At 37.8% G+C, this 16,902-nt stretch overlaps 1 protein-coding gene across 1 annotated transcript; it reads right to left on the bottom strand.

Moving 5' to 3' along the window:
• Window positions 1–1,177: 1,177 nt before the first annotated feature.
• On the bottom strand, window positions 1,178–8,569 carry GLO1 (glyoxalase I). The gene is made up of 6 exons (XM_083858530.1): window positions 8,456–8,569; window positions 7,452–7,534; window positions 6,103–6,243; window positions 5,238–5,305; window positions 4,252–4,341; window positions 1,178–2,422 (listed from the first exon to the last, which is right to left on the bottom strand). The coding sequence occupies exons 1-6, from the start codon at window positions 8,534–8,536 to the stop codon at window positions 2,334–2,336; spliced, it is 552 nt and encodes a 183-aa protein (XP_083714656.1). The 5' UTR covers window positions 8,537–8,569; the 3' UTR covers window positions 1,178–2,333.
• Window positions 8,570–16,902: the final 8,333 nt, after the last annotated feature.

Here is a 16,902-nt window from a genome sequence, read left to right on the forward strand (position 1 = left end):
AAATAGTGGCCTGTAATCAGTGAGAACAGAAAATAATTTCGAAAGTTTTTCTACACGTAAGATATTTTAGTATTATTGCAGGTTAAAAGGCTTATCATTAAGTGGTTTTCTTCAGTCGTTTATTCTTGGATTTTTATCTGCGAATACTGGTTTAAATTAGTTCTCAGTATGACAGGCAGCAGTAACTTTTTTCAATAAAACCCAAACCAACACCTTCCCTGCTTCATGAGACTGCCACAACTAGTTTGTAGATGCCAGTGTTTTTTTACTAGTTTCCTCTTTATTACCTCATAATCTATCATGTCCACACTTCATCAAGCATTTGAAAAATCAATGGTCATTACAAGATAAGCCAACATGCTTAGAGTAAATTTTGATTACTAAGTAGAGAAGCTTTAGCATAGCCTGCTCCTACTTAACATAGTTATCCATTGGACTACATGATAGGAAAGATGTCTTTCCAAACAATTCCACAGTTGAGGGTATGGGTGGTAATATCTTGGAAATACTCCTTAATGTCTACCAACTTCACGCTGCAGGTTTGTTATAGAGCCCAAGTTTGACTCCTGAAACAGAAAAAGGAGTATGCACAAGCCTGAGTTTCTAAACTTTGGGAGAAAGTGACACGTTTAAGGAGGAAACATGTGGTAGGCAGTTTGGGAAGGCTGTACCTTCCCAGTACCTCAGCCAATGAGGAAAGAAAGAGGGCAACAAGTGGCCGAGAGTTTATAAACAGAGGCTGTGCCCTCCGAGGTTGCGGCATGTGCCCCAGTGAACTCTCTCCCTTTGTTAGAAAAAAGTTGCAGGACTCCTCTGTCTCCTTTGTGGACACTGGCTTTTCATAATGTGGCTTTTCCACTCACATGGGGGCACATCCAGGGTTCTTCCATCCTGTCTGGCTCCAGCACACAGCAGGAGGAGCTGGAGTCGCGCCTCACCCAGTTTTTAGGTGATCAGCTCCCTTTGGCACTGGCCAGCACCAGGCAATTGACTGGGTTCCCAAGGCTGTCCAGGAGAAAGATCAGAGGTGGACCAGTGAGGCCTGTCAAGAGTCCACAGGAAAGGACCACAAGAAATTTCATTGCTGAGTACAATGATTCAAAACCCTCAAAACAAAACAGTGAGCCTTTCAGTCAGCTAGAATTCAACAATGAACAAAGCAACAGGGCATCATGCATTAAAATTTTTTATAGTTTTCACCAATGCTTTATTGAGAAGTGAACTGCAGTGCCATTACACTATTCATTAGCCTTTGGTTACACTACCCATTATTTGATAGCCACATCATAACTTAAGAGGTTAGGTGCTACTCAAACCATAATAATGCAAGGCAGAGGGTTTTCCTTGTTGGAAGAAAAAAAAGGATTTCAAAACTTACCATTTACACTGTTTATAACATGTGAAACTGCATAAAATCAAGTAATTTGTGTAATGCATGGAAATGCTACATGTTTTCCTGCTGCTTGCAGGTATGTACCATCACTTGTTTTGGGAGGGCAGATCAAATGTCTAGTAGTAGGAAACTGTTGTTTCAGATACTCTTTTTCATTAATTTCCTAAGGCAAAATATACAGAGCATTTAAGTCAAATATAGGCCCAGGCTTCTACTGAAATAAAAATTATGAGCAACTTCTTCCTAGTGTTGATATAGACAAGGGTGACTGAGTTAGCAACTATGAGACCTCTTCTCTTGGCTATCACATCAGCAGTCAGAAGCTGAGCTGAAAGACTGAATTCTTTCTGTACAGATTTATTGCCTTTTTAAAATTTATTTTTGCAAGACTGTTAAAGGCTGCTCCTTAAAAGAGTTTTGCCTGGAATAATGTAAGTAAGATTATGACTTTTATAAGCATGCTACTACTCCAGTCAAAATTAGCCTGACATTTTATTTTCTAGTATACAAGATAGGACATGAAGTCTTCAGGATCTTTTGACTTCATAAAATAATATACTGGTTTCTTTTTGCCTCCTCATTGATGCTCATTAGAACACAGGATTTGTTGTTGATAGTTTAAATCTAATCAGTGTGAGATGCAGTGGGTTTCTGTTCACGTATCTTTTGACAGTGTTTATTGAAATACCAACATAATGAATGTTCAAGAGGAGAATCTGTTTAAGTGCTCTTCCAGAAAATGATCAAGTACTCGTAACTGGAAACAATTTGCAGTGGCATCACAGGACAAGAAAAAAGGAATCCAAGTGAGGTCCCAGGGGATAGTCTTGGAGGAGACTCTGAATGTGATTGATTCCTCTATTAAGTAAATTTCACACTGTTACAGATTTTCTCCAGGAGTCTGAAAGTGGGCCTCTCTTATACAATATATACACTAGAATTAAGTGAGAGTCACCATGTGGTTAGGATTCAAAATTTCAATCCAGTAGCCATCAGGATCCTGAACAAATGCAAGTCCCTTCATTTTACCTATTAGGAAAAAAAAGATAATATTAAGACTACATAACTGGTTCTAAATATCAAATATGACTACTTTAGTTCAAATTTAGATGGATAATTCTAAAAACATCCAGATTAGTTTTTAATTGGCATTAGAGCTCTGTATGCAAAACTACTCTCAATAAAGCTGTAGTTAAAAGTCACTTTGGAATTCCATCTTTTGTTAATTGATGGAATTTTTTTGCATATACCCCTATAAGTGTTCCTCCTCAAAATTCAGAAAAATATTTTTATGCTCTGGGATGTTTTGATATATTTTCTTGAACTGGCTTTGCTTTGAACAGGTATAAAATCCTATGCTCCTCAGACCTGTTCATCTCCCTTCATTCCTGACTCCACACTGAAATTTTACTGTAACATTTTTACCCCTGACATGGTTTGCAGTACACTTCTGCATCACATCATAAAGCAGAGAAATGTAGGATTGTTACAAATTTTACTGCTGGAAAATATATAATTCATGAAAACAGGGTCCCCAAAAGTTGTTTTCAACAGTAGATCAGGATAGCACAGCTTAACATGTTATCTTTAAAGTGTTAACCACACACTTGTAGTTATACTTGCTCCATTAAGTTATTTACTGTAACAGAACCAGCCGAACTCTTAATATATTCTAGCCACAAAAACAACTGAGAAAATAGATGTTTGATCAGTAAGGCAGGAAAATAAACCCCATGCTTGATCTCCCAGCCTGCTCTACAAACAATGTGACACCCAGAACTTCCTTCTCTTCCTTGGCATTTGCTGCACCAATTTTGTTTCTGAATTTCAAAGAAGAGCTTTTGCTCTGCCCGCACTCCTTGTCTGCTTCAGGAGTTCTTTCTTGTGATTTCCTCCATTTATAGTCTAAGCTTGTTTTTCTATGTACTTTCATTCCTACCACTGCACAGCTCATTTCAAGCCTCTCAGGGTTTAACAAATGGACAAATTAAAAAAGGCTCAAACTCTAAAATGCTAGAAATACCAAGATCCATTCTTAATTCAAGAACTCAAGTTAAGTTTTCAGCTATATTTCTTATTTTGCTTCAGCTGAGAACACAGTAAATAAGATGAAAATCACTTAAATCTCTTTCCAATTACTAGTATTACATGTCTGTTTTTGACTGCATCAGTCCTAAACATCTCATGAGGTCTTTTTATGGAAGAGAATCCAGCAGAAAAATGCAAGACTTCTCACCACTTCTGCATTTTGGGGTATTTTCACATACACATTCTTTGCTTATATACTCTCTACATATTTGTGCTATACATTATGCAAGTCAATTATGATACAGACTAATGGGGCTACTCCTACCAAAGCTGACAGAACAGTTAAAAATGTAATAACTAGTAGGTTGTACAGTAGGTGTTCAGTGGATTTACACAAAAATAGCCAGAAAAGTCAAGAATGACTCAGTCTAAATGAGTGGGAACTATTAGGTTTTCTGACTTACTTTCCTAAGACAAGAACTAAGCAGATGTACCATGTGAATTCAATCCACGTTACAGTAAATTCTGTAACAACTCTAGGCAGCAGTATACATGACATGTAAACTATGACATCCACAGAGAATGTGAATTTTACTGAAGGTCAGGCTGCATATAGAAGGTACATAGCAGACTGATGTATTATTGTTACTGGGATGGGTCTATTGCCAGTTTTGCCCACCCTATAACAGGGTACAGGAATAACTGGTTCTAGAAACCTCTAAGCAGTGGCAATTCCCAGCAACACATTTCCATCTTTCCAGGAAGATCTTCTACCCAGAATATATTAAAACAAGAAAAAAAAGTTATTTGCATTTTTGATCAAGACTTACCATCATCTGGTTTCTTCACAAATTTCACTCCTAGTTCTTCAAACCTCTTACAAGCTTTATAGACATCAGGAACAGCAATTCCAATGTGTCCTGTGCAAAAAGGTAAAAAGAGTGAAGTGTATTTTAAGTATTGCTGAGTGTTCTGTGAAAAAAGTTTGTTTAGTATTTTGTGCTGCATTTCACAGAAGCTATGACTATATTGAAGAAAAAGTTCCAGAAGGAAGAGTGTTTTGGGTATTAACATTATTCTTCTTCAAAGAGTTATCTTTTGATAATGCCTTTTAAATACAAATGTGAAGAGTTGAATATCTTATGTTGTTTAGACACGAACTTCATTTAGAGTATGAGAAAATAAGATTTTCAATCAAACCATTATGTCAGTATTTTCTTCATTGAAGCACAGCTCCATAACAGGATTTTATTGTATTTTCTCTGTTTAACAGCACATATTTAATACTGTTTTTTGCAGAGACTGACACTAGTGCTATGCAAGGACTGAGCTTATAAATCAATTCAGGAGGTTTAAATGTCAAGTGGCTGGACCAAGTGTGAAACTTATTTCACAGCAGTGACCTTTCATGCACTCAAGAGTATCAAATCAAGGCACACAAGTAATATCCTCAGTGCTACAGACAAGCAGAATTGTCTTTCTACATTACAATCAGTAACTAGTGGATTATACAGCAGAAATCCAAGATTAAATCAGTTTAAACATCATGATAATCTAATACACAGGCACAACTGAGGTTCTTCACTCAGTAGTTACAATTAGCACGTTTGCTTGCCAAAGGATTAGATTCTTGATAAAGACTTTAACTATGGCTCATTACTCTGAAACACATTGGTTCATTTATTTTCATCATCTTTCACAGCATACATATTGAAAGAAGAGAGATAAAGGATGAAAGGCAAATTCCCTTCTTTCCAAGAATTGGTACATTTTATTTCAAAGCTTAAAAACTATAAACACAAGACTAAAGACCTACCAAATCCTCGGGGATCTGAATTGCCATTGTGGTAAGACTGACTGTCATCATTTTCAGTGCCCCAGTTGCTGTAAGAAGTAATTATTACATATTGAAGAAAAGCATTAAAAATAACAAATCTTAAATATTCTGTTTCCTTGGGGAGGGTAAGTTGTTTCTCCTAAGAAACCAGAGAATTTCAACTGTTGGCTGCATTCATTAAACTATGAAGATCTTCCCTAGTCATGGGCTCCAGGGATGGTCTTGGGGCTAACCCAGTCATGGTCACATTCCTTCACTATTATTTAGGGTCTACATTTGAATGAGTCAGAAATACTCCTGGTCTCATTCAGGTTAGAGAGAAGGTTTTGCTGCAGAAATCAGTTTATCTACCCAGGACTGGGGAACAACAAGTGAGGGCAGCAGGTCCTGGAGTTAAGACAGCATTTGGGAGATTGCTTATGCACAATTATAATGATTAGTAGCATTAACCAAATTGCCTTGTTTACAGGAAGCATATGTTTTGACTTAATACCTCTTTAGATTAGATTCCAAAAGCAATAGTTACCCATTATTAGGATGTTTTGGGGATCCAAAGAAAGGTCTAGCCACCTTGGGTTTCCCTAAATTACTTACCCAGATGGCATGCATATAAAATATAGCAATTACTGTTTCATGTTAATGTTCACCTAGCAGTTTGAAAGAGCTCTGAAAGAAGAAGATTAATCTTTCCAAGTATCTGATCTCAGATATATTGTAAGGATGTATGACAGTGAAAATGTACCCATGATAATGATTCAATTTCTTATTCAATAGGATTTACACTTATCCAATACTGTTTAATCACTGTTAGCTAAGTGTCATCTCTCTTTATGCAAATACTTACTGTGTCAGTTCAAGTGTAGCTTTTCTAGAGAAAGTCCAAGGTGTTCTCTCAGCTTTATCTTTCGGGATATCGTTTTTATCTTCATACCCCAGGAAATAGAGTGAGAACTTCATAGTAGGAAAGTCGAATTTTTGAAGCAGTCTAAATGGCAACAATTATTTTGAAATAGTAACTTAAAAGGGTAGTCAGGGAGCTTGCAAATACACCAAGATGCTTCCCCTATAGAAAAATTATTTCCATGAATTTTTGCTCTTCTTTAATCCACACCTTAAAATAGTTACATTTTAAACTATCAAATAAAAATACTCCACAACACATTATAAACCTACAAAATTTAAAAGAATCAGATGTTTAAAACCCAAACTATCAGTAACTGAATAGAAAAGTCAATACAAAGGCTCGCATCTTCACAAATTGTCAGTTCAGGTTGTCACTGTTACTTGACTGTGCTTCTACAGGTAAACCTTTAACAACTTCAAAATTTCACCAAGGAATAAAAAGATCTACTTAGAATCTTATACATTCTAGAGAGCTCACTGGCACCAGACAAAGTTTTAGAACACAGCAAACATACTTTTAGATTAAATACATTTACAGTTTCAATAGCTAGCTATAATGATAAAATCCCTTTCAGATGTGACAATTTAATCAATTAAAAATACATGAAGCATATGTTTTTATGTAACACATTTAACTGGAACAAGCAGGTATGCGAAACTCATCTGATTTCTTTTTTACTAGGTATTTAATTTTTATTTTCACTACAGTGGAAGTAATTAATTTTACTTTAATCTGGACTCATTTCAAGATGGTTAAAAACATAGTATTTTGTTCTGAAATAACTCAAATGCTAAGAATGCACAAAAAGCCTCAGCATAAATGTGTTAAGCTATTGCATGGCATCTGGCTCCCAAAAGACTGACCCTGGACTTTGTCTTCACCCTTTATTGCCTTATTTTCATGTGGCTGGAGGGAGTCATAAGCCACCTCTGAGAGCTATCAGAAAAAACTTAATTTCAAGGTTTTTAACAATGACTCCTCATTATAAGCACAGTCATAAAAGTTACCAGTTAGCTGCAGGCTCACTGAAGAGGAAGTAAGCAAGTTATACCCTGATAATTAATGACCTATTTAAGAAAAAAAGAAATTTCTGGTCAAGGCCAATATTAGTTCATTTCCAGCTTAGGCATCTACAGCTTACTGCCAGACTGTTCAGCTGAGCATCAGCTGATGGGCCAGCATTGTTTATGTAGTTACACCAATTAGTATAATTACATCCAAAAAAATAATTCTTTTCAGAAGAACGGAAGAAAACCCCAAACTTATCATGGCATAAAAATTCTACTCACGTCATTCCGAGTACCCTTGTATAAAAATCCAATGACTTCTTAGGATCCTTTACTCTTAACATTGTCTGCTGAAATATGAAATCCTGTGGGGAAAAAAACGTTTATTCTTTATACAACAGGCAGAATTGAATTATGGGTATTAACAAAGATGCCAGTTAGTAATGATTCTAAAACCAGCAGGTTCAGGAGTAACAAAGAGAACTACATTAAGTGTGAATAAAACCTTTTGTCCTGATTCTATACATACAGATTTGTGCTAAATAAATGTCTTTGTAATGTATTGCTTAAAACAAATAAAAAACCCCATGAGTGATATCATTTAATATGTATTATCAAATACATCAAAAAAAGGTATCCTTATATTTATTATTCTTTTATGGGGCTGTACCATACATGAACAACTTCAAGCATAAGCAAACAGACACCTAAATATTCAATATTAAGCCTCCTAGACTCCTAAGCTCATTATTTTTATTATTTCATTGCACAGGAACTGAACTTCAGTCAAGCTCGATTATATCTTGGCAACAAAACCAGCCTGCAACTCCATAAGGACATTTTCTTGAAGCCCCACGGTAACTATGTACCAAGAGGCTTGTGAACGACCAAATGGATTAAAACTGAGCGGTAGAACAGTTGACAGAGGTAACGGGGGAAAAAAAATCCCAAAAAGATGCAATCGCAAGGTTCTCCTAATAAAATGTAGAAAAGTTTGAGGCGTTTTGACAGGGTTTTTTGTGCCGGGCGGGCAGGGGCTGGCCGGAGGGCCCGCTCAGAGGCAGGAGAGGCCCGGCCGAGTGTGCCCCGGGAGGGTCGGGGGCTCACAGGGCCCGGCCAGGACCCCGACACCCGCCGGGCTGCCCGACAGACGGGCCGCCAGGGCACCGCCGTGCCCGGCCCCATGCCGGCCCCCATGCCCCGCACGTCCGCCCGGTGAGGCGCCGTGAGGGGAGCGGGGAGGAGCGGGCGCCACAGCCCCGGGGTGTCACCCCCACCCGGCCCACCTTGGTGCTGGCATCCGGCTCCGAGCAGGCGGCGTAGGCGGCCTCGTCCGTCAGCCCGCTGAGCTCCGCGGGGGCCGCCATGGCGGGAGAGGAGCACTGAGGGGAGGAGGAGGAGGAGGAAGGGGAGGAGGAGGAGAGAGAAGGCGGCGCTGAGGGCCGCCCCACCCCGCCGGCTGCCCCGCAAGGGTGCCCGACAAGTGGGACCCCATCGAGTTCTTCCCTTACTCATAGCGAGCCCCTCAAGCTCTGAATCGAACTTTTCAGTTTCTGTTTTGCTTTTGGTCAGTAGCTCTATCTGCACAGTTATTATTAAGCATCTATATTGTGAACGCCCTCTGCTTGGCTAATCTTCTGATTTAAGGAGACGACGGTCCTAGGATGAATTAGGCTGTCTGCAGGAGAACCACCGAGAGTGTAGTCAGCAAAACTGAGCAGTCAGTGGGGAAAAGGTAATCTCAGTAATGGGATCACTGACTCCTCCTCAAAACGGACCCCAAACTCAAATGGAAGGAAGATTTGCACCTCTGGACTATTTACCATTAGAACTAGCAAATACGAGGTTGAGCACTAATAAATAGCAAAGTTATGTAATTTGTTACCAATGAATGCTGATGCCTTTTCAAATTGAAATTTATAAATACTGCAAAGTTTTGGTTATTGGGGAGCCAGCATTTTGTGCATTGCCACCCAGCTCCCTGCTTGGAGCAAACTAGAATAAAAAATAGAAATATCTCGCCTCGGTGTGTGAATTGATGCTGTACAGGCAACAAGGCCGCGTTCAGGACAACGTAAGTGCCAAGGGGAAGGAGCTTCCCTGACTGTGTCATTACTTGGCTGGAGTGTGGCATGGAAGTGAGGATCCCTCCTGACAGTGCCTCCCTCCAGCTGCCCCCGGGGAGCCGAGGGCACCCCACCACTGCAGACACAGCTGATAACCAGCTCCACTGGCAATGGTGCTGCTGGTGTAAGTCCTGGCAGTGTCAGGCTCTTCGGCAATCCTGGCCTCGCCTTGTTATCATACCTATGGCAGCCTTGGATTAGTATTGATAAAAGGTTGATACCTGCTTTTGCCTCCAGGTGCTGGGAAAGGATGTCAAGTAGCATTTGTCACAGAATTGGGCAGATTGGAAGGGGCCGCAGTGTACCTGTCCAATCTCCCTGCTCACGCAGTGTTATTACAGAGTACATGGATTGTGTCTGATGGTTTTTGAATATCTCCAGTGAGGGACACTCCTCAGACTCTCTGGCAATCTGTTCCAGGGCTCAGTCACCCTCACATTAAATATTCAGGTGGAACTTCCTGTGCATCACTTTCTGCCTTTTATCCCTTATCCTATTTCTTGGCACCGCAGAGAACTGCCTGGAAACATCCTCGTGGCACTCTCCTCCCACCCCGCCTTTAGATATCCATACACATTGGTGAGACCCCCTTTCAGTCATCTCTTTGCCTTCTGGAGTTACTCACTGTCCCTTAGTATAAAAATATAATTTCAAGCCTAACAGTGAAGGATAATATTTCTCTCAAAAACGCAGAACGAAAACCAGGACTGAATACACTGTGAGGGGGGGGGGAATTAAAACTCCACTCGTTTTATAATCGAGAGCAAAGCCCTTTGACAGCGCAGAGCTCAGTCAAGTAACTTCCACGGGCACATTTAACCGCACCCCCCGCGCGGGCAGGCGGCTCCCGGGTACGCGAGATCTTTACGGTGGAAGGACGGTTCGGGTTCTGGGGGTCGAATTTTGGCCGCCCAGCGGGAGGGGCCGGCGGTGCCCTGCGAGCCCCGAGCCCCGCGGCCGTTACGGGCTCCCGGTACCGGTACCGACCCTGCCCGCCCTGCGAGGAGACACAGCTCCGCTCAGCTCCCTGAGCATCTTCCCCCGCATCTCTCTGCCAAAGCTGAAGCGCAGGGTAAGGCAGCTCAGCTTTGCAGAAGAGAGCCGAAAGGTTGTATTCCCAATGCTTAGTGCTTGGGAATCCTCCACTTCTCCTTCCCTCTCTCTAATCCTCCTTCAACCCTCCTAAGATGATGCGTGCTGGAAGCCAGACCTCCTTTCCTTGAATGAACAGGACCTGTAGAGAAGGTTTGGGGCATCCTGGAGGGAAGGAAAGGAGTTTTTGACAAAAAAAGTATTTCAGCCGGGAGAGGTGGGCAGATGAACCTCATACAGGGTTGGTGGGGTTTTTTTGTGGTGGGTTTTTTTTTGTGTTTTTTTTTTTTTTGTTTGTTTGTTTGTTTGTTTGTTGTTGTTTTTTTTTTTTTTTTTTTTTTTTTTGAACCTCACATGAGCTGCCAGGTATCTTGAGTATAGATTTTGGAGAGTCAGGGACGATGCCAGGATACAATGCATTTTTTAAAGAAAGCTGCAAGAGCCCGACCTCTCCCATCTCGTGCTTTAGGGGAAAGTATTAGCTGAAAGCAAACCAGTTAAAAGGCAAGGAAATTAGCATCCAACCTATTCCGCTTGAGTAGAACAATCAAGGAGGACAGTGCCACTGCTAACCTTGTAGATGACCAGGCCAGCCATAGAAACATGAAGAAAAAAAACCCCAACAAACTAATTTACAGTTCCCTTTTTTAAAGTCTTTTTTTTTTTTTTTTTTGTGTGTGTGTGTGTGTGTCTTTGTGTCTGTGTCTTTCTGTCTGTGTGGCTTTCCTTAAATTCGTTTTTTGGTTTTTTTTGGTGGTATGTTTACTTCAAGATGAACACTTGATGAACACTTTCTGTAGCAGGTGATTGCATGTCTAAAACCATAGAACACCAGCTAATTTGTCACCTGTTCCATGGGCAAAAATAAGGAGCTAGTAATGTACTACCAAGTGTTATTTTTCAGTTGTTGCTTTTCATGTCAGCCTCACCTTTGATTTTGCTTTCCCAAATCAGATAATAGTGTCAAAGAGAGTATATAGCATGGTTACAGAAGTGGTAAGATGCCCTTAGGCCTCATATGAACTACTAAGAAATTCTTGATAGTGATTTTGATTGTTATTGTAATAGCACACTGAGCAGAATAGCAATTTCTGTGTATGCAAGTCTTTTTGTAAGCTCAGTTGCTGAATTTGGGTATATATTTGAGAATTTAAATAATTTGTTTGTATTTGAAACCATTTCTATTTCCAGATATCCACTGAAAATATTTGTATTTTAAAACATATTTGTTATATAGAGAGGCATTCACTCCACACAATGCACGTGCATGAAAATCTGTTTAAAAAAAAATCTCAATCTTCATCTCGACATTTGTAACCTGTCATAAAAATGTATATAAATGTCTGGCATTTTCAGAGCTGGAAGAGGACTTGATGAGACTATTGAATTTATATACCTGGAAAGTCAGTTTTGCAATGCTCCTGTCTTCTTGAAAAGCTAGACTTGAAATGTCTGGATTGTTATAAACACAATCTTCTCTCTCCATATTTCAGATTTTAGAATGGCGGGAGCACAAAAAAATACTAAAAAAGATTCAATCACTGGAGAAGATGTACCCAAACCTCAACGAATGGAGAGCGTTTCCTCTTCGCAAGGGTCTCGTTCTTTGAGAAGTCAAAGTCTGAAGTTTTACCGCCCTAGTGGAGTTCCAAGCCTGCAAGGTTTCAAAGCAAGAAGGGTAATAATTTTCTGATTCTTCTCTCAGATTATTAAATTCAGTTTATATTAATCATTAGTTTAAATATTTTTGTTGTTGTTTTTGTTTAGAATCAATCCTTTTACTAAATTATTTCTGGCAGAGGGTCAGTCTTCTTTCCCATGTTTGTAATATTTTAAAGCTTTCAAGTAGTAGAGGTTGGAAGCAGGAGATATTAACTGAATAATTTACTTTGAAACAAAGCTGGACTCAGCTTAGTTCCTGCAAATATTTACCCACCCTAGATACTTTATTTTAAATGGATGTTTTAACCTTTCTGTATTAATTTAATGAATTAAAATTTTGATTGTGAACAAGAAAATTAGTTAATGTCCCATAAAAATCTTAAAATCTAACCGTACTATTCTTAATGTTTATTTTTCCTTGTCATATCTTCAGAGTTGACTTCACATCTTATAGTAATACTCAATAATTTGTTCTTCCGTTAGCCTCTGAAAATTTAGGTATTTTTAAAGATTAGGGCATTTTGCAGCCGTAAATACAAGACAGTAGATTTCAGCATTAGTTGCAAGTTAAACAGCGGGTCATTGTGATTACTTTGTGTGTTTTTAGTTTGAAAGTCTTGTTTAATGTTTTAGATTCAATATGAAAAAGCAAGAGAAGATCGAAGAGCAAAACTCAATACTTTATATAAATACATATTTGAAGTTCTCAGTGCCGTTGCAGGCTTAGACTTACCAACTGTGGAAGAAATGATATTGGATGTCCCTACGGTGAGTCTGTTCTGTATGCCTGTTGATTTAAAAATATTAGTTAAAATATGTAGCAGATTACCCCTTTGATAGGAAGTGTTCTCTGTCATTTTGATTGTTTCTGGATGAAAATGTGATTACTAATGCACACAATAAATCTAAAAGGATACCAGACTACATCTTTCAGCTAAGTTTCCTGGCAGATTTGCAAATATCCCCAAGATTTTTGATTGTGTTTTTTTTATCTTTCTTACCTCAAGGTAAACATAAATACTGCTGTTATTTTGACCAAACAATATCTTTTCACATCTACCAGTTTCAAAGTTTCATCCATCTCAGACTGACTTTATCATGTTCTAATTATGATCGCTTTTCTTTGTTAGGCAAGTTCTCACTGAAATTTCAAAGATTCTGCAAAAAACATGTAACTTATGGAGCACTTTCAAAATTAGCATCTCATTAGTAATATGAAGGAAGATTAATCCTGCACCATTTAAATACTATAAAAATGTTTGAAAGACCCATTAAGCAATTTCAGTTTTGAGTGCTTTTTTTATGTTTGGATGTTTAAAAGATTGGATTAAGTGGGTTTGTAGAGTGTATATAGATCTCAAACCCGTGGAACTTCTGGAAGCTTTCACCATTTTTGTGTGTTTAGGGTTGTCTTTCATGATGTTTCAGAGGGATGAAACAAACAGGAAACAGTTAAACTGTACTTTTAGTAGTTTATCAAAACTCAGTATGACTGTTGTGAAAAGATATGACTTGGCTTCTCTTATTGCATTGTTTTTATTTGACTGTTGTTGCATCTGATGGATGTTATTTTTGTCTGGTAAGACAGATTTGACTTAGCCTTTAAAACTCACCCAGATATATCTGCTTTGATAAAACAAATCCATTCTTAGAACTTCAGTTCTATGCTTACAAGAGAAATTGAGCCTTAATCCAAATTTGTTAGGGTTTTGTTTGTTTATTGATATTTTTATATCATAAAATACACTTAGCCTCATTTGTTTCTTTTTTTTTCTGCTTACACAATATAAAGGTATGCTAAGTATTGTCCCTTTTTTACATTTGCTAGATGATATATAGTTTTACGTCATTCTGATTTCATGTGTAACTGCTGTTCTACACCAAGTTTGACTAATCCCAATTGAGAAATTTAGAAATTTTGGATTATTGAGAGGAATTTTTTGTATTTGGTTTTGATTTGAGTTTTCCTGTTTGTTAATTTTTGTTTGAGTTTGATAGGATTAAGTTGGGGGTTTCTTTTTCCTGTCACCAGGACCATCTGAAAATTTTTTGTGCTTGAATATTTTCCTGCTCCCAGTTTTAGTTTATTTAGGCTGTTGGGGCTGCATCAATTGTCATGTAATAAATTCCCATAAACATATGTGTTTGATATCCATGAGTTAGGTTTTGCCCTTCATAAGTGTTAGCCTGCATGTATATTCACACAGTGGGTGTGAGGACCACATGAACTTGAAACAGCAGCTCTTTGCAGAATCAGTAGCTGTGGGGGCATCTCACATCTTACCTTCTGTGTAGAATCATAGAAACCCAAAGTTACGGTTTGTCCTCCTCTTCCTCACGAGCTGGAGTGCTTCTTGTAGTAGGGAATTTTTCCTGCTTTTTGTCACTGCACTTTCAACACTTTAACAATTTTTTCTTTCACTCTTTTGGGGGTGGGTTTTTAAATGTATTTTTTTCTGTTTTAACCTTGTTATACACTAGTGCTGTTAAAAAAAATGAAATGCACTTCTAGAGCTGGCTTGCTTTTACTTCTTTTATTTTCATGCATATTTTCTTCTCACAAGAGTGGCTTTAAATTCTGTTCACCTGGGTGTCACTCATTTTCCCATCACTGTTCTGATTCAGATTTAATATTTGTTTATTTTGGGGAAAAAAAACCCATGCTCACAAGAAATATAATGCAACTAGAAGTGTATCCTTTGTCCCTGAACAGGTGATGCATCTCCACACATGCTTGCTAAACTTCTGACCCTTTTTTTGTGATGTAGAGGAAACAGGAGATCTCACTACCATGCCTGAGCCCTTCAGTTGGACACTTCTTATCTTCTCACAATATTTGATGATAAACATTGCAAGCCAACAAAACTTTAAACAGTAGCATGGTCAAATTAGTTTTGTACATCTTAAAGGCACATAAAAATATTTTAAGTAACACGTATTCACTCTTTGATTTAACAGTTAGATCCCTTTGATTCGTTTTTTGCCAAGGGAGGAAGAAAGTCATTGAAAATTTTCTATCAAGAAGGAAATGCACGAGGAACAGGTAAATATTTAACAATAATAATACAGGCACGTGTAACATTGCATTCTATTGTTCATTTTGTTTGAAGTTTCTCGAAGTAAAATCTGCTTTTGCTTGTTCAGAATTTTGCAACGTTTTGCTCTGATAGCTGAAAATTCATATTTTAAATGCTTGCTTCAAGTCAAATTGTTTAGGAAAAACAAAAATCTCAATTTTAGCCATTCCTGGAAGAAAGACTAAAAAGTGTTATCCTGAAATAATGAATTGGTTGTGACTTTTTCATACATGAGTTTTACCTGCAGTTCATTGGAAAGCACTTTCATAAAACCTGTCTCTGAATTTTCATTTATTATAAATATTTGAAATGTTTCATGTTTCACATGCATGGTAGAGAATTAGAATGTAATGTCTGAAATCTCTAATGATTCATTAATTGTTACTTTTTTATATTGAGCTATCAAATTGCATAAGAATATATCCACAGAGGACCTGAGGCCATCTTGTAGTCTCTATTTTCTCACTTAGACCTGATATCATTTTAGGTAGGATAAATGAAAATAAAGTACCTTAGTCACCAGCAAATTGTTTCAGAACTATGGGCCTAAGCAGATTCCCTTTTCAGTGCATTACAATGTACCCTAATAGGTTTGTAAAATACACGTTATACGTTTGGTGTAGTTTTCTAATAGTGTGATTAATTACAGTTACAAATTATGCTGGGTTTTGTTCTTGGACAAAAGAAGAAAATAAATTATTTATTTGTTCCATTTTATTTCTTTATATTGATTTTAAGCATTTTATAATACCCTCCTTTTTGAAAAGAGTCATACCTATGAAATTCCTTTTCAGAGTGTGGTCGGGTAATTCCAGGTGTTGAAAAAGGAGGTAGAATTAAGCAATTTTATGTGGAGAAGACACCAGACAAGACAGAAGGACTTTGCTTATTTTTTTTTCGCTCTAAGACTGACACACCCATAAACGATAAAACTATACATGAGGTACTCTCTCATATATTTTAAAAACTAAAAGCTCTAAAAGCAGATATTTTTTGTTCCATTATTTTTTTCACTGTTGTCATGTAAGTTACTGGTAACTGCTTTGCACTCCAATTTGGGTAAACAACAAATAGCTGAATTACTTCAGCAAGTACTTGTGAATTTTATGTCTTACAGAACTCTTGTTAAAGAAATAAACATGACTTTCTCATTCTAATTGATATTTTTCAAGAGGTTAAAGCTGATCACAATTTTAATTGTGATCAAAATCCCTGAACTACAAGGAAACACTGAGAAAACTATATTGCAAATACCAGGAGACAAAAAGTTTACCAGTACCTTTCTGATTTAGGTGTTCTGATGAATAAAATACAAAATACACATTTATCCTGTGCAAATTATGTGGCATAAGATTTCTGCTTTGCAAGAGAAATTCTTATATGAGGGGCTTCATTATTGTTCATAGCTACATGCCTTAGTATTTGGGCAGTGCTTAAGAGACTAATTGATAACTAATAGTTTTACATATATATCTTGTAATTAGTATTATTTCAAATTCTTCAGACAGAAAATCCATTATTAGTTTACATGCTTTATATTTCGTATTAGACTATTCCATTCCTTTTGAGAAGTAAGAAGGTGAAAGAGGAAAAACACTATTAGAAGTAAAATACAATGTCTGTTTTTATCAAAGGTCTCAGTATTGGTCATAAATAGTACTTTTCCATCAGATACTTTTCCAACTGATTCCAAATGCTGAAGGGATAAAGGAAGGACATTTATGTTCTAGGAAGTTTGTTACATGATGTATGTTAATACCTCCTTATTTGAAGGAC

The sequence above is a fragment of the Zosterops lateralis genome (genome assembly GCF_965231275.1).
Source record: "Zosterops lateralis genome assembly, chromosome: 3".
NCBI classification, from domain to species: Eukaryota; Metazoa; Chordata; class Aves; order Passeriformes; family Zosteropidae; genus Zosterops; species Zosterops lateralis.

Bases quoted from the DNA above. Each gene is read 5' to 3' on its own strand.
- GLO1 (XM_083858530.1), bottom strand. From the start codon at position 8,536: ATGGCGGCCCCCGCGGAGCTCAGCGGGCTGACGGACGAGGCCGCCTAC. The intron at 4,342-5,237 runs GTAGGTCTTTAG...CTTTTTGCACAG, and splicing joins TTCAGATCCCCGAGGATTTG to GACACATTGGAATTGCTGTT. The intron at 2,423-4,251 runs GTAAGTCTTGAT...TTTTCCTAATAG, and splicing joins TGTGAAGAAACCAGATGATG to GTAAAATGAAGGGACTTGCA.